An 18,643-nucleotide genomic window follows, 5' to 3' on the forward strand; every position below is an offset into this window, starting at 1 on the left:
TGTAACCTACAGTGCCTCAGTTTCCTCAACTGTAAAGTGGGGGATATTTGTATTTACTACATGGGATTCATGTGAGGATTAAATAATTTAAATTAAAAAATGCTTAGAATAATTCCTGGCAAAAAAAAAAAAAGTGCTCGGTTAGGTTTGGGTGTCGCTCTGCTGGGTCAGCCATCCTCCTTCTCCATCAGCGTGTCCTGAGTGTGTAGGAAATGGTTGTCCATTTATTTGTAGATTTTTCTTGAGTTGGGGTCTTGCACTGTTTGCCCAGGCTGGAGTGCAGTGGCGCAATCAGAGCTCACTGCAGCCTCAAACTCCTGGGCCCAATCAATCCTCCTGCCTCAGCCTCCCAAGTAGCTGGGACTACAGGCATACAACACCATATTGGCTAATTTCTTTTATTTTTTGTAGAGACAGGATTTCACTGTTGCCCAGCAGGTCTCAAATTCCTGGCCCCAAGCAATCCTCCCACCTCAGGCTCCCAAGTCGCTTCACCCATTTCCTCCCAGTCCTGGCACAGCCCTGCATACGTAACTGATACATACAACTTAGATAACAAAAAGTGACTGAGAACTACTTTATTTGAAGATATTTTCTTCTATAGTTCTAAACACAAAAGGAATGCTGTTATAGTGAGTACTTCATAGGCATTCTTGTATTCAAATGAATCACATAATGTTTACACTTTTAAGCTACACTTGAAATTGAAGACTTAATACACCCTTTTAACAAAGAAAGTATCAGTCATATCAAAACATAACTATTCATTTTACAGATTATCACTTTCCCTAAAATGACTACTAGATATGAAAACACTGCAGGGACAGCTAAAGCGCCCCATTCTTAAGGTTTTAATAGAAAAAATGACAATAATGTAAATCACATTCTTTACTAAACTATGGCAATCCATTTAAGAAAGCACCAGCCAGCCGTACAAGTCATTTCAGCACCCTTTGCTCTTCAAAATTAACCATCTTTTATATTTAATGCTTCCGGTAGGAATAAAAATGGTTATGTCAAGTACAGATGTCAGCAATGTGTCAGTTGGTGTGAATTTATGATGTGTTCCTAAGTTAACAGAGAAAATAAAAATAAAAAAAACTCTTATTTGAATAAAACCTAAGGATGAAAAACTATCCTTTGATAATTATCACAAGGCAAAATCAACCGCCTTTTCATCAGTCCTAGTGTGGAATGGAAATTTATTAATACTTTTTATGGGAATGTTTTAAAGGCATAGGTATAAATGCACATGCAATCAGCTTGCCCCTCTTGGATACTAACTTCCCTGGCTTCACTCCTCCTTTTCACTGGACCAAGCTGCTGAGCCCCTAACTGCAAAGTCTGCAGTGCTTAGTGAGCATTTTTAAATAAAGCAGATTACATATGATTTTCATTTTTTCACACACAAAAAAAGAAGTACAGAGAAGACTATGAAAAGGAATGAGAAAAAGGCATAGAGCAAAAACCTAAAACACAGGATGTGATGTTCAAATTTAAGAGAAAAACAAAACTGGTTCGTGATGATTGTTAGCAAATCACAAAAACAAAGGATAGGGCCAAGACCGAAGGGACCACCAGACCACCGAGCCCCAATGTGCCAGACAAAAGTGGGCATTTTTGAGATGATGCCCTGGTGAAGACAATTACAGTGAACCTCTCTATAAGGCCATAAACTCTTCAAGGTCATGGACCATGACTTATTTATGTCTGTATTCTCAGTTCTTAGCATTGTCTTGCAAATGACAGACACTCAGTATTTCTGGTAACCACAGAACTGGAGCTCAATCAGCTCACTGCTTTCAAAGCCATTTTGGTTGGTATCTACCAACTTGATTCCTTCAACTCCTCTAAGGCAGGGATGGTGAACAGCCTTCATTTCACTTGATGGACTGGGAATAGATGTCTGGAAGCACCAATCTGACATGGATTCTAAGAGCAAATCCTGGCACAGAGGACAGGAATGCTGCACTCATTCATGATGCCTCCTTAAAAGAGCGGTGGCACAGGTGTTATGTATTTCCCACTCCTGGTCTAGGAAAAAGGCACCCAACCCCTACTCATACTCCTTTTACATTGCTAGGCTGCCTCTTGAGTGATCTGCATTAAGCCACTGTTCGTTAAGTGCTGGTTGATCAGGAAGACCAAGGCCTTTCCTCTCAATGTATGTCTTTGGCCAAACAGGTAGGGTCAGAACTTCACCTAGAAATCTGAAAACACATCACCCACAATGCTCAATAAGCAACAATTCATTGAGAGAGAACAGGCATTTACTTGATTACTACCTCTGTAGAGAAAGAATTTTGCCCATCTCAATGGTGTGTAGCTTTTGTTGATATCTAAGGCATTTGGAATAACTTAGGATCTTGGTGTTAAAAAAAAATGGCAGGGTTAAATTATCTTTGGTTCTCATTCTAATCTTAAGACTTCTGTTTGTTTCTTCCTGGTACCCATAACCTTCTCAGCACTTCGTCATTGTGACTTAACCAGTACTGTTGAAATGATCAACTCTTTTACACGTTCATCAGAAAACCTTTTAAAGGATGCTAAGGGGAGAGGCCTCTGAAACTACGAGGGTTGAAAGGAAAGCCAGAGAGAATGACAGGAAGAACCAACCTTCTAACAACCCACACACAGGACTCTCTCTCTACCATTCAGACTGCTATCTATAAAATAGGGTGCTTCTGGTTGGGGAATGCCACCCCAGGTCCTCCAAGCAACCCCTTTCCCCATAGTGGGAGGTCAGCATCCCTCAGAAGAATCTCAGAAGAAAATGATAAAGTATTTAGAGAATTGGGAAGAAAATAGAGAGATACTATCAAAGAGTAAAGGACAGTCCTGTGGGATGAAGGGAGGTTTTTTTCTTTCTTTCTTTCTTTTTTTTTTTGGAGAGAGTCTTGCACTGTCGTCCAGGCTGGAGTGCAATGGCGCAATCTCAGCTAACTGCAAGCTCCACCTGAAGGAAGATTTTCCAAGCAACATTGCCTCTATCACAGGTGAGAGTCTTCAATGTAATACTGGCACCAACAAGAGAACAGAGCTAAATTAAAACGACCCTTCGAAATGTCAACAGAGCTGATGTGCGCAGCAGGAAGGACGATGACACAACATGCACAGATCGGTTCCTATTGCACAGTCCACCTTTCCCAAGTACTCTTGGCAGCCCAGAATAACAAAATCTTGTTAGATGTCTGTCTATAATATGCAAACACACACACACACACACACACACACACACACACACACAAAACCTGGGTTATAAAAGAGCTTTGTGGATCACAGCATACCTCCACTTGATCCAAGAATTTAATTGTCAACATTAGGCAAACAGACCCAATGAATGTAATCAGGAAGAGAATTAACTGGTTGGCTGGAATACTGTATTGGATATGATGTGCTTATGTGCAAACTAATCTCCAACTGTTTGTCCAGTACTAATTCAACTGACTCATCTTCTAAATGTATAGGACTAAGTCTTTAAAAAGTTCAGCTTTTCAGCAACAAAAAGTTAACATCATCTAAAATAAATTAAATTTTAAAATATATGTAATGAAATTATAGGTCACTGGAAATTCATTTCTACAATGAATATAAATTAACATTAAAATCTATTAAGTACTATTCCTGGGAAGATTTTGGTTCAGAGGTTATTTTTTAAGGGCATAATATTTGGGAATAAATGGGCACAGCTTAGAAACCCTTACAAAGTTATAAGTAGACTAGAGATAAGATTATTTGGTGATAAGATACAAAGATCTCTATGTCCAAAATAATGGCTTACCTCATTTTAGTTAATAGAAGTATTCCCAAAAAGTTGTGCAAATAGGCTTTTTATAACTGGACCCTTATTTTAAGTATACTAGAGGCCATGGTTGTAAAGAAACCCTGTAATGACTCCGCTAATAAACTGAAGAACTCTAAGTGATTAGCCCCTGTCCTACCTACATCTGCACAGTGGACGGCATACTCCAGGCACTCAGTAAGTGTTTGTTGAATGCATGAATTTGTTCTGACAGTTTTTTTTCCCCTTACGGGACTTTCTTAAAGTGAGGCACATGCTAACTGAAATGGTTCTGCCTGCTGTTACTGCAGAAAAATGGAATCCAGCTCACAGTTTAACTGATTCCATCACAAAATATCAGATAATTTCAGAGTGTTTTCAATCAAAATAAAATTTCCATAAGTATGAGTATATATATTTTTGACGAATGTTGACCTATGACTGGCAGAAGCTTTTATTGTTAACTCACTCAGTGAAAACAACTGCTTGAGCTGAATTCTATTTCAATTAACCAAGGCAGGTAAAGCACTTTACCTAACTTCAGAAATACCACCAGAAACCATTCCACTTCTGTAGGAGAGTCTTCCCCTCACTCCAGCACAAATATTTAAATGCTGTCCTTACCTTAGTCTACAAAAGCAAAAACATGAATTACAAAGCTAAGATTAAATTAGAAAGTTGCCTGACTTAAATATGACAAAGTGTTTTTAGCCTTAAAATAAGAACTAAGTCAAATACATTCAATAAAGGTAACTCTTAAAGGCAAATTTTTTTCTTATTTGGTGTTTTCTTCCCTTCCCATTTAAATTTAAGACTCAATTTTTAAAAATATTCATATATCCATTTTTCTAAATAATATATCCTCTTTAAAACCATACAGAATGCCTAGCAATGCAACCTATGTGTCCACATAAATATGCAGTCTGCCACATAAATAAAATAAAAGGTTACATCAGTCTATTTATTCAGCATTTGTAACTGCAAAAACGGCTGGAAAAATAGCTGAGAATATTTTTATCCAAGTTTTGGGGAGGACTGAACACTGGTAAGGATTCACTGTAGGGCTCCATCATTATAAGTTTCCTAAAAAGTAGTGTGCAAACAAAATATCTGAACACAGAACCCTATTTTAAACATACTAGATGTATGTGTGGGTATGGGTGATGGAGAAGAGAGAACGAGTATGTTAATATGAATGCTTGTCAAGCACATTGATAAGAAAACCTCTCACTTAAGGTGCTAATGACATGTCAAGGGTCCTAAATACAACAGATTTTAAAATCATCTTTACCATTTGTTCCAATTATTGACTTTGGCCCTTTACCACACAGACACAATGAATCTACATTTTGATGATCCGTCATTGGCCCGAGTATCATGTCTGGAGATGGATTTGCTCCCATAATTTAAAAATCAATAATTTAAAAAATAACAAAGTTGGTCTCTTTTTTCCAACAGTTTTCAAGTAATTAATTCAAGTAAGCTTATTTACAGCTGCTACTGTATATATGTGACCTACTTTAACCCTTCTTTACCCTTTAGGAATCGGTCTCCCTTGGAATGGGACACCACATTTTAAAAAAAATCTTGAACCAGGTTTCTTTCATCTACTAATTCAATTCAGTCATGTTTCTGCTTTATTGGGCAGATAAAGAGAAGAAACCAGCAAGTTATGTCCAAAAGCTGGAAAACGCCGAAATGCTTCCCAACTATCTGAAAAGATGTTGTACTTGAGGAACACTCGGTGTTCCAAGCTGGTCGACAGGGTGACATCTCTGCTCATGATGTAGATGCCGTCGTTATGGAGCGCACAAGTCAAGTTAAGACCCGATTTGGACGTGTTCTCCTTGAGGTAGAGCCACTGACGGGTGACGGTGTTGTAGGACTGCACGGTGAGCATGTCTTCGCTCTGGCTGCTCCTGCGGTTGGGCCCCAGCTCGTGGAGACACCCCCCGACGATGTAGATGGTCTCTTCCACAGACACCATCTGCTGCTTGCGAATGTGGACGTCACACGTTTCAAACAGCGTCCAGATGTCGGAAGAGGGGCAGTACTGCAAAATGTTCATGTTCCGGTCTGAAAGAAAGAAAGGCAAGTGATGACTCCGCCCCGACTAACGCCACTAGGCAAGGCTGTACAGAAATGTCTAACACTACGTGCATAATTTGGTAACAAAGAGAAAAAACTGTTTCAGAAAAAGCACAACTTGGAAAAACCGTTTTCAAAATGGCTGGGAAGAGATATATTTAGATCCATCCACACTCACTTCTCACTCCCAAACGTCTCTGCCTTGGGAGACTCAGACTGGATAAAACCAGGAAAAAGAGCAGCTCTGACTTTCACACAGCCCCTCCTCCCTGGTATCTCCACACCCGTGAACCACCAGGTCAGTGTAAAAAAAAAGTAAGTGCCTCAGACTCCTCATCAATAGCTACAAAATTACCAACTACTTAATACAGAAGCCAGGCTGGGCAGGAAGCAGATTATTCTTGACAGCTGATCCTAAGAAACAGGACAAGTAGCAACACAGGATTTCCAGGGGCTGTCCCGTGAAAAGGACACAACATTACACTTCAGGAGAAATGCATCAAAGTCTCACCTGCAGCCTTCTAACAAGCCACAGAATCACTTGGCAATTCAGTTTTCCAGTTTTTTTTAATGATTATTATTTGTAAAGGCAGGGTCTTTACCATGTCCAGCCTTGGTTTCCCAATTTTATCACCAGAGAGACACTAACAAAGGTCTTCCTATGTCCCTCACAAGAGACAGTTGTAGTGTAGGTAAGATCAAAGTCTAGATAAAAGGTTGCTGACATTTTAAATTAATAATGATTTTCAGCCAGGCATGGTGTCTCATGCCTGTAATCCCACCTCTTTGGGTGGTTGAAGCAGGAAAATCACTTGAGCCCAGGAGTTCGAGACTATTATTAGCCAGGCATGGTGGTGTGCACCTATGGTACCAGCTGCTACTTGGAAGGCTGAGGTGGGAGGATCACTTTAGCCTGGGAGGGTGAGGCTGCAGTGAGCTGTGATCATGTCACTGCATTCCAGCTAGGGTGAGAGAGTGAGATCCTGGTCTCTCAAAAAAAAAAAAAAAAAATTAATTTTCTTTAAGGAAAAATGTTGCCTAGTCTCTTTGTGAAAAACACTTGTGAAATTTAGAATATCTAGTTTTGTTTTTCTTGTTTTTAATTGTTCTCTTTTTCTTTTCTCCTCTAGGAAAGAATAAATAAGTATTTTAGCCACAGCAGAAAAAACAAATGCTCTGAGTTATAAACAGAATGAACTTCGTTTGTTGTTTTTTCTAAACAAACAAATCCTATCCATGAAGGAGACAGCTCAGCTTGGGAACTGACAGACAACTAAAGCCTACAGCACTGTGCTGGCTGCAGACGCTTGGTAAGAGAAGACAGCTCATTTTCTCAGAAGTTTCATACCTCTTACAGTCCTTCCTTCTGAGAGGGACCCACCCATAGTTAGCAATGCTTAAAAAGCACCCTCCACAGCCACATCTGATACCAACTAAAGGATCTCCTAAGAGAGCAAAGTCCTGTGGCGCACATGTCCTGATGCCTGGAGAAATCTCAGAATTGTAAGCCATGGCATTAGGAAACTGTCCTGACTTCCACCCATATTAATACCTCTCCTTCTTTCTTTTTACTGTAGCTATTATGATAAAGATCATTTTAGGAGATGGCCCAAGGGGATTTTAGTCACTAATTTATCAAAAAGTGCTCCTTAGTGACCTGGCTGTCCACCGAATGAATAAAGAACTCATTATATGAGGCTTCCACATATTTCTAAGCTCCAGGCCCAAAGGTCTTTCCAGGTGTTCTGTAAATGTTTTCTCTCCTCACTCAACAAGGGCTCAGACCATGAAGAGGTGGTTTGAGTTGGTGGAATGATCTTTTTGTTTTTACATTTAAAGTTGATTCTGAAGTTTGACAAATCACCCTTCTTCCCTTTACAGCTATTACTCTCTACTGAACTTCTTTGGATTTCTTCAGTGCCGCTCAAGAATTAAAATCATCAAATAGCTACCATAAAAATGAGCTACTATTTACTAAATTATAAAAGTCTCACTTGACTTAAAAAGTCAGAAGGCTAAAAACTAACTTTCTTTTTTTTTTTTTTTCCTAACAATCATGATATCTTATCTGAAATACACGGAACTATGAGGAAGTGCTGGGAAAGCCCCAGCAGAGAAAGAGGAGGGCTTCAGAGTATAAGTAACTGCCCAGCTCTCCCATTTTAAAAAACTAGTTTTCAGCCCTTATACAAATAGCCATCCATCCACATCACTGAACCATCCCATCAAGGGTATTTGGCTCAGGGAATCCAGAACAGAAATCACGGTGGGTGGCCCAAGTGAAGAAGGTACATTAGCAGTGGCTTGTGAAGCTACAAAACACACAAGAAGGGTTTTCTAGGTCAAATCTAAAGAACATTTGCTCAGCCAGGGTCATGGAAAAACTAGGAAATCTACCAGTAAAGTACTCTTTGGGTTACAGTGCCGCCTGTCAGTGTTGAACAGCTCTTGGTTACAAGAGAAGTCAAAGCACATATGTGCGTTATGTCAGCCCACAAGATGCAGTCTGTGTTACTCAACCTAGAGAGGAATGAGAATTCTTAGAATTGCTCATAGGTAAATAACTGGGAGTATTTACTTTCCTAGAAGAAAAAACACACACACACACACACACACGAGAGAGGGGGGATTACTACATAAACACAGGAGTTCTGGGGGACTGAGGGGCCCATAGCTTAGTCTAAACCTATAAAGTTAATCACTGTAACCTGACAACCAATGATGAAGATCAAAGAAATGACTAAGTCTCTCTTTTTTTTTTTTTTCAATTATATGTAAAGAAAAAGTTGTAAACTATCTTCAGTGGAGAGTCACCAGAGAGGGACATTGGGAACAGTTCAACAAATAATGAAAACTTGGAGTGGGAAAAAAAAGGTCACTTCTCTTTGTCTTCCCTCTCCTTAAATACATAAATATACACATCGCTTCAGTGGGTTGCATGGTTGTCCCTAACAAGATACGTCAATTTCCTAATTCCCTGAACCTGTGAATGGTGATTTTATTTAAAAAATAATAATAATAAAGCGGGGGGAATCTTTGGGCCAGGCACAGTGGCTCACGCCTGTAACCCCAGCACTTTGGGAGGCCGAGGTGGGAGATCGCTTGAATCCAGGAGGTTGAGCCTGCAATGAACTATGACTGTGCCACTACACTACAGCCTGGGCAACAGAGTGAGACTCCATCTCAAGGGAAAAAAGAAAAAGAAAGGGGATCTTTGCAGATGTAATTAAGTTAAAAACCTTAAGACAAGATCTTCCTGGATTACCCAGATGGGGCCTAAACCCAGCAGTGGCAACTGTCCTTAGACAGAAGGGGAGAAGCCACAGACACACACAGAGGAGAAGCCCCTGTGAAGATGGAGGCAGGGCATCATGGAGCCACCAGCCAAGGAGCGCCGAGCTACCAGAGACTAGAAGGAGCAAGGAGGAATCCTCCCTTAGAGGCCTCAGAAGGAACACAGCACTGCTGACACCTTGACTTCTGACTTCTGGTCGCCAGAACTATAAGAAAATATATTTCTGTTGTTTTAGGCCACCAAGTATATACTAACTTATTATGGCAGCCACAGGAAACTAACACACCTCCCACCATCTTCCCCACTGAATTAATGTTAAGACTTACTCTAAAAAGAAATAAATCAGATGTTCATCAAATACTTTACATTTTAACTTCTTCCTAACATAAATCCCCCAAAACAGGACACATTTGGATATGGTGGAAGGAATTTCTGTCACCTATCTGGATGCTATGTTAGCCTGTGGATTTCTGTCCTTTGGGAAGTTCCCATGGCTGCTGCGGCCTCACAGGGTCTTCTTCGTGCTTGTTAGCCAGGGCTGAAGAGCTCTGTCCTGCCCATATGGTACCACAAACGAGTGGCAGTTTATTTCACCATGTCGAATAAAACAGCAACTCTACTACTTTAATGTGGCTTAAAGTCCTAAGAGCCAGGTTACACCTTTTCTGTAAGTCCTGGGCTCCACAGAGTCAGACAGACCAAATGCAGAAATAGATTTCCTGGGATAAGAGGTAACTTGGAGACATCTGCTTTGGAGAGTGAAGGGAAGGAAAGGCACCCCTCTGCTTGACTGTCCCTCATTGTCTGTCTTCCCACAACCACAGTTTTCTTTTTTCTTTCTCTCTCTTTTTTTTTTTTTTAATTTTAGAGACTGGGTCTCACTCTGTCACCCAGCCTGGGGTACAGTGGGGCAGTCATAGCTCACTGCAGCCTCAAACCCCTGGCTCAAGCAATTCTCCTGTCTCAGCCTCCCAAATAACTGGGACTACAGGTATATGCCACCACATCCAGCTAATTTTGTTTATTTTCATTTTTAGAGAAGGGGTCTTGCTATGTTGCCCAGGCCTGTCTTGAACTCCCAGGCTCAAGCGATCCTCCTGCCTCAGCCTCCCAAGTAACTGGAACTACAGGTACATGACACCACATCCAGCTAATTTTTTTCTTTTCATTTTTAAAGAAGGGGTCTTGCTGTGTTGCCCAGGCCTGTCCTGAACTCTCAGACTCAAGCAATCCTCCTGCCTCAGCCTCCCAAAGTGCTGGATTACAGGCATGAGCCACTGTGTCCCGCCAACAACTACACTGTTCTCTATCACTGTTACATGAGACAATTCCCTACCAAGAACAGCAGTATAAAACTTGCTGGCAAGCAGGGCATGGTGGCTCATGCCTGTAATCCCAGCATTTTGAGAGGCCAAGGCAGAACAATCACTTAGCCCAGGAATTCAAGACCAGCCTAGGCAACATAGGGAGACCTCGACTCCACAAAAAATAAATAAACTTGTGGAGAAATTTTTTCATTTCCAAATTATTAACTATACAATGCCTGCCAAAAAAGTGAAAAACACATATGCACATTTTAATAAATAGTAGAACCAGGCCAGGAGCGGTGGCTCACACCTGTAATCCCAGCACTTTGGGAGGCTGAGGCAGGTGGATCACCTGAGGTCAGGAGTTACAGACCAGCCTGGCCAATGTGGTGAAACCCCATCTCTACTAAAAATACAAAAATTAGCTGGGCATGGTGGTGTATGCCTATAATCCCAGCTACCTGGGAGGCTGGGGCAGGAGGAGTGCTTGAACTTGGGAGGTGGAGACTGCAGTGAGCCAAGATCGTGCCACTGCACTCCAGCCTGGGTGACAGAGGGAGACTCCATCTCAAAAAATAAATAAACAAATAAATAGATAGTACAACCACCTCCCACTGCTGGTCAGGAAACAGCTCTCTTGTATTCATGTTCCTGCCCCTCCTGTGATGTGTGGCCACTGTCCTAAAGCTGGGTTTCTGGAACCTCTAGCTGATGTGTGTGTGCTCACAAAGAGAGAAAATGAGAACTAATTTGCCAGGATGCTCTGGTACTAAATTCCATAATGGTGGATGGGGGCAGGTTTGCTGTGTGTTTGTGATAAGGATGGGAATTCCCGGATGATCTTCTCCAAAGACCCACCCAACCTCAGAAAGCGATCCCCACAAACCAGGCCCAGACAAATCACAAGACAGCTGACCAAAAAGCTGGGTTTCCAGAAGCAAAAAAAAGAGATAACGTATTTTTTTTCACAGCTCTCCCTTCCCCACGCTCACACGAAGTTATCAAAAGATCCCTCCTGTCCCAATCATCCCTGCCATATGGGACTCTCTTCCTTCCAGATGTATAAGTGTACACTATTGAAGCATAACATGACACTTGGATATGTCGGGGTTTCCTCTGACACTCTCTTGCCCTTCCCAGACTGCTGACGCCTACACATGGGCAAACCACCTACCTGGTCCCTTCACTTACCTCTGGTAGTGTATCCTCCAATGACATAAATTTTTCCCTTACACTCACAGGCAGAGAACTCAGCCAGAGGATTGGGTAAGGGCGCCACAAAATTCCACGCATCCTGCTCAGGGTTGTAACACTCAACGTTAGAAACGGCCTGCCCTCCAATGGCATAGAGTTTTGAATGAACAGCCACAAGTTTGAAGTTAGACCTGAAAGAGAGACACACAGGCCCACAGAGTTAGTTCTTCTGATCAATGAGAAGTGTAACGACGGCATGAACTCTCCTGGACATCAGAAGAAAATTAGCTCTCCCCGTTGGGGGCCATTCCACCTGAGGACAGAGGAGGAAAGGATGGCTTCTCGAACCTCACTCCTGTCCCCAAGATTCCACGGGAATGGCACACTGTCCAAATACTAGCTATTGAAGATAAGCAGTTCAATACAACAAGTTATTAATCTCGTTCAGCCTTAGTCCAGCAACCAAAGACAATGTGTATACACTAAACTCCACACTTTCTTTCAGGGGCAGGCACAAAGGCAAGAGGGGAAGGCACCCACCTCACCCGGTTGTCTTTCACCTCTCAGAATGGTTATTTCATTCTTCCTACTGAGTAGTATGGCTTCATCTTAGGGACACACTGGTGCTGCCAAGACAGATAGGCAGGTATGAGGGGTGACTGCTAAAGGGTGGGTCAGGAGATGCTTGCACCACCAGTACACCTGAGCAGGACACTGGTCCTGCCTCCCCGCTCCAAGGGCATCTGACATACTGCATCACAACATATAAGATGGGGAGAGGTCAGCAACTGAACAAATTCACAGTTTGCATTTACTTATTTATTTACTAATTTATTTATGAAATAAGGTCTTGCTCTGTCACCCAGGCTAGATTGCAGCGGCACAGTCATAGCTCACTGCAGCCTTGAACTCCTGGGCTCAAGAGAGTCTCCTGCCTCAGCCTCTTGAGTAGCTTGGACTACAGGTATGCACCACCATACTCAGCTACACTCAGCTAATTTTTTATAAAAATGTTTTGTGAAGATGGCATCTCACTATGTTGTCGAAGCTGATCTTGAACTCCTGGCCTCAAGTGATCCTCTTGCTTCAGCCTCCCAAAGTGCTAGTATTAGAGGTATAAGACACCACAACCAGCCTCAAAAATATTTTGATCCAGCATTCTTAGGGTCAATACTTCTATTGACAAATGCTCATCTTTCATAAAATTAAGTAACTTGAAAAAGAGATGTACAATGATTTCCAGCTCTATATTCAGTAAATAATTAAATGCTGCTCATCAGCTTCAGACACTAAATAAGTCTTACGATTTTTGAACTGAAAAGTAACACAAAATTAATTTGTTTTGATATAGTACACAAGGATGAATCAGACCTTTGAAAGCCAGGAAGGATAAACACTTGGGAGTGCTGGGTCAGTCTGCTGTGAGATGTACAACAGTCACAAGTTTCCAAGAGTATGCGCAGCAGCATGATGCAACAGAAAAAGACCTGAGCACAAATCAGAAGACCTCGCTTCTAGTCCCAGCTCTGCTGATAACCAGCTATCTGACCCTGCTCCAACCACCTCACTTCGTCATCTGTAAAATGGTGATAACAGCCATCACAATGTAGTAGAGATGATTAAATCAAATAGTCTATCAGAAACTACTACACAGAGATAAAATACTATCATTCAAATTTCTGTTTTCTAGTGTTCGAAATAAAGGTGCTAAACCAAGTGAATTTCAAGACCACGTCTAATTCCAACACAATGATGTCTTCAAAAATAATAATATACTAAGAAAGAACGGAGGTAGAGACTATGCACACACAAAAAATTATATAAGGGGGTAGATTAAGAAAAAGCAGTGAACAAGAAGCCCATGCTTGATCTCCTAAAAAGTGTTCAATAAAACTGATGCATTAGACTATGGAAACAAGGTTAGTAACAAGCACCTACTAAACAGTTAAGATTTTTTAAAGATTCCTATCATGTTTATATCTAAATGTACTTTAGTTTGTTTTTCCAATCAGAGCGTGAATAGAGTACTCTTCATCCAGAGCCTCGTCTTGTCCCTTAAGGCCAGCCAGCCAGTCAGCCCACTTTTTTGTGCCAACAGACGTCAGGGTGGCAGGTACTGGGGGGTCCCTGATTCCTGCTGCTTACCTTTCTTGCTGCCAATGGTCCTTAAAATCCAACCATGATGCCCTCTCTGTGTGTGCAAATTTGGGGAACCAAAGGAAATCAAGCTTGTAAACAAGCACTAAATTTTCCAGCCACAATTTGTTTTTGCTCCCCAAAAGTACACAGATAGTAAATTTTGTAAGATCAAAACAGTTTTTAGTATTTATCCAGCATAATCATTTGTCCTAAGCAAACATGTAAGGGGCTTCTTTTTGAGGCTCAATGAATAGGCAGTTAAAGTAAACGATTCCATCTCTCCAGACCCCGACACGCTCAAATTCACTTGAAGAGAAACACTTTTTAATGCAGAATTTGTTTTAAGATGAAATTGCCACCTAAAATCAGACCATTTAATAAAGAGGCATACTGCTAAAGGTTATGAGTCCAGGCTTACACAGGGAAATCTCAGACATTATCACACATCAATTGCTGTCTGACCTTAGAAAAATTACTGAATCTGTTTATCTGTTCCTCAGTTTTCTCATCTGTTAAGTGGGGACAAGAAGGGCACAATATCTGGCATGCAGTAAGAGCTGAAAATGACAGCAGTTGCAGAGGTAAGTCATTCTGCATTGGCATTCTACGGAATGCTTCTCTGGGTGTCGTAAGTCCAAGTTTTTCTTAACCTCAGGAGGGTTGGTTTCTCATTTGTCAACTGCAACAGTCACTGACTGCGACGTACTCTGGAACTCTCTACAAAGTGCGCTCTCATCCACAAATTCTCATCACTCACTGCTTCATTTCCAACTTTCTGAAAATAATTCTTCCAGGCCGGGCGTGGTGGCTCACGCCTGTAATCCTAGCACTTTGGGAGGCCGAGGCGGGTGGATCACGAGGTCAGGAGATCGAGACAATCCTGGTTAACACGGTGAAACCCCATCTCTACTAAAAATGCAAAAAATTAGCCGGGCGTGGTGGCGAGCGCCTGTAGTCCCAGCTACTCGGGACGCTGAGGCAGGAGAATGGCGTGAACCCAGGACGCGGAGCTTGCAGTGAGCCGAGATCACGCCACTGCACTCGTCTGGGAGACACAGCAAGACTCCGTCTCAAAAAAAAAAAAAAAATTCTTCCAGTCTTCACCTCCTGAATGGTAAAGGTATAAATTCAAGCTATCAACCGCCTTTCAAAATTATCATCTTTACAGTATTTTCTTAATATTAACATACTATGTTCAGGAGTTAAAAAGAAGAACTTCAAGACCAAGTAACAAGTCATCTATCATAGCTATATACTTGTTACTTGCAATAAAAATATTATCATTAAAATTTCTGTTTTAAGTGAAAAAATTAGATAAAACCACAATTGCATTTCAAGGTCACTTGTAAGAATTTTTTTTTTTAAAGGAGAACTTTTTAAGAGACAGGGTCTCATTTCATTGCCCAGGCTGGAATGCAGTGGCCTGATCATGGCTCACTGCAGCCTTGAACTCCCGGCCTCAAGCGATCCTCCTGACTCAGCCTCCCAAGTAGCTAGGCCACCACGTGTGGCTTAAAAAGCTCTTTAAATCCCTAAAAGTTAAGTAACATGAAACATGCTAAACACCAGCACACAGATCTCAAGGATTAACAGTAGCTACATACAACCACAGGAAGGCAAGATGACACAGAGGTCTGGGTGGCTTCGAGTCTAGCCCTGTGATTATGTGGAAGGTAATTAAACTCACTAAGCCTCAGTTTCCACTTTAAGGAAATGGGATTCATAACATCTACCTCATAGAGATGTTGTGAGCATTCATATGAAGTGACACCTCAAGTTGTGACTACAATACCTGACCCCGAGTAAGAGCTCAGGAAATGAAAACCATCATTATGACTCCCTATGTAGAGAAAGAAGTTTGCTTACCACCAGACTAAAAATTAGAACAAAATGCCAAGATCCTTTCAAAAGTCCTTTCTCAATCACTCAGAACACGATTGCTTAAGTCTGTGGGCAGGTCCTTTTGTCTCCTCTTTCCCCTTCATCTACTTGCCTTCTGCCACGTCCCTACGCATTAATTTCCCCTAGGGACTAGGAAGGGGAGAAGGGGAAGGGCAGAAAATAGAGGTAGTCATTGTTGCTACTTATGCCCAGCTCTAAGAAACTCCAAAAGCAAAGATGCAAAAAGCAATTTAAACTGTTGGCCAAAATTAAATGGGGGGGCGGGGGGGGGGACTGTGAATAGACATACAGTTTTCTTTCTTGCACTATTCCCAGGCTCTACTACAACATCAACCACAGAAATGCTCCAAAAATGGTAAACATTGGCTGAGAGGAGAAGGGACAGCTCAGCAAACGCTAAGGCTGAGAACTGCAATTCCATCTCTGCCAGGAGACACTTGTTTATTAAAGTCTCTCTCCCAGCCTTGCTGTATTCACACATGGAACAGGAGGAATCACTCCAACTCCATTTTCAGAGCTAAAGTGCAGGGCAAGGGAAAAGACTAGAGAAAGCTTTGGAAATGGAGAACATTAACGAACAAACTGCTGCAACAGTGGTCAGTTCCTGCAAGTTATCACTGATTAAAGTGAGGAGGGAAAAGCAAGCACCCTCGATCTCACAAAGTTTTTTTTTTGTTTTGTTTTGTTTTTGAGACAAAATCTCACTCTGTTGCCCAGGCTGGAGTGCAGTGGCGCGATCTTGGCTCACCGCAACCTCCCCGTCCCGGGTTCAAGTGATTTTCCTGCCTCAGCCTCTTGAGTAGCTAGGGCTACAGGTGCCCACCACCACACTCAGCTAATTTTTGTATTTTTAGTAGAGACAGGGTTTCACCATGTTGGCCAGGCTGGTCTCAAACCTCTGACCTCAGGTGATCCGCCTGCCTCAGCCTCCCAAAGTGCTGGGATTACAGGTGTGAGCCACCACGCCTGAAGGTCTCACAAGCTTTTATGTGTGAAGAGTTACATCCTGACAACGTGTGAGATCAAACCCACATTCAGACCATCAGGCAGTGTTGCACACTTGGCCTACAGAGCAAAACATTTCTTTTTTACCCCCTGATGATCATATAGCACCCACTATCTTCTCCAGAGTGCAAAAGGCTTTATAAAATCTCTCAATTGGCTGGGCACAGTGGCTCACGTCTGTAATCCCAGCACTTTGGGAGGCCGAGGCGGGCAGATCACGACGTCAGGAGATCGAGACCATCCTGGCTAACATGGTGAAACCCCGTCTGTACTAAAAATACAAAAAATAAATTAGCCAGGCGTGGTGGCGGGCGCCTGTAGTCCCAGCTACTCCGGAGGCTGAGGCAGGAGAATGGCGTGAACCCGGGAGGCGGAGCTTGCAGTGAGGCGAGATCGCGCCACTGCACTCCAGCCTGGGCGACAGAGCGAGACTCCCTCTCAAAAAAAAAAAAAAAAAAAAAAAAAAATCTCTCAATCCTAGAGTTCCTGCTATTTAAGATTCTGGATCACTGCACTATTCAGTCCCTGGGAAAAGTGAACTGCTCTACATTTGACCCCTTTTTCAAAGTAAAATTTGACCCCTTTTTCAAAGTAAAATACTGATACATCCCAAAGCAGTCTCCGACAAAGGTGAATCAAAGTAGATGTGAAATTCTGCATAGCCAGAGGCCAAAATCTGGTTTTCTTTCTCAAGGTTCCAAATTACTTCCAGTGCGTGCATAACTTGCATTGGATGCATCATCCAGGAACAACTCCATACTAGGTTTCATTTTTACTTGTCTCATCATCTAAACTCAATTTTAAACTTCTTGAGGGCAGCAACTATGTCATCAGCTTCTGTATATCCAATTGTGACTAGAAAAATGCTGGGCTTAAAGGCTGTGGTGGAGCTGAGGCACACATGATGAAATTCTAAAAAGTAGCACAGTACCACAAGAGATCTGTGCTCTATTTCTTAGAAGGAAATATTTTTTAACAAAAATAAGGGGGGAAATGTGCATGAAGATGGTCCCTGCAAATCTAAAAGCCAAAACTTACCTACAATTTAAGTGGTTATAACTACTCAATGGATATTTACATTTTGGTTGCTATACTTATTACACATCCTTGAGCAATTTACTTAACTTCTCTGTGCCTCACTTTCTGTCTCTTTAGAATGGGAACCTGCCTAACAGCCCTTGTGAAGAATAAGTGAGATAATACATGCAAAGCAGCGGGAACAGCACCTAATGCAGAGTTAAGTGTTCAATTAAATGATGTCTCTCATTATATCTCAGCTACTCTAAATAAATATAATGACTGTTACCAAGGTAAAAATGTTCACTATAGTGTTACAAATAAAGCAAAATATAAAATTATACATTAACTTTTATTACAATAATGTAAAAATATATTGCATAATTTTTTTTAAAGAAAACACGTATTTTAAGCACCTATTATTATTGGACATCTTGTTAGGAGTAGGGCTATACATAAGCATTGAATAAGTCCTAGCTCCTGATGGGAAGGCAGAGAGGAGAGAATGTCAATTAAAGTGGGGGAGTGGGCATGAGATGCTAGAGGAGCAGAGATGGAACATTCAGCCCAAACGAGAGTTCAGGAAGGAACTCCTGGGAGATATGTCATACTTAAGTCAAAGCAGAGGGAGCTAAAGAAGGGTACAATTTCCAATACAGCATCAATAATCAATTAGAAGATATAATGGGCCGGGTGCGGTGGCTCAAGCCTGTAATCCCAGCACTTTGGGAGGCCGAGATGGGCGGATCACCAGGTCAGGAGATCGAGACCATCCCGGCTAACACGGTGAAACCCCGTCTCTACTAAAAAATACAAAAAACTAGCCGGGCGAGGTGGCGGGTGCCTGTAGTCCCAGCTACTCGGGAGGCTGAGGCAGGAGAATGGTGTAAACCCGGGAGGCGGAGCTTGCAGTGA

General features: G+C 41.9%; 1 protein-coding gene across 1 annotated transcript in view; it reads right to left on the minus strand.

Moving 5' to 3' along the window:
• Nucleotides 1-563: 563 nt before the first annotated feature.
• Nucleotides 564-18,643, minus strand: part of KLHL42 (kelch-like family member 42) — a gene marked incomplete at its 5' end in the record, with an annotated part of 22,800 nt that continues 4,720 nt past the window's right edge. The window contains 2 exons of the mRNA XM_012002415.1: nucleotides 564-5,857; nucleotides 11,663-11,856. Of these exons, the coding sequence (XP_011857805.1) occupies nucleotides 5,406-5,857; nucleotides 11,663-11,856 (646 nt within the window). The remainder of the gene's footprint in view (nucleotides 5,858-11,662; nucleotides 11,857-18,643) is intronic.

The sequence above is a fragment of the Mandrillus leucophaeus genome, unplaced genomic scaffold (assembly GCF_000951045.1).
Source record: "Mandrillus leucophaeus isolate KB7577 unplaced genomic scaffold, Mleu.le_1.0 Scaffold686, whole genome shotgun sequence".
NCBI lineage: Eukaryota > Metazoa > Chordata > Mammalia > Primates > Cercopithecidae > Mandrillus > Mandrillus leucophaeus.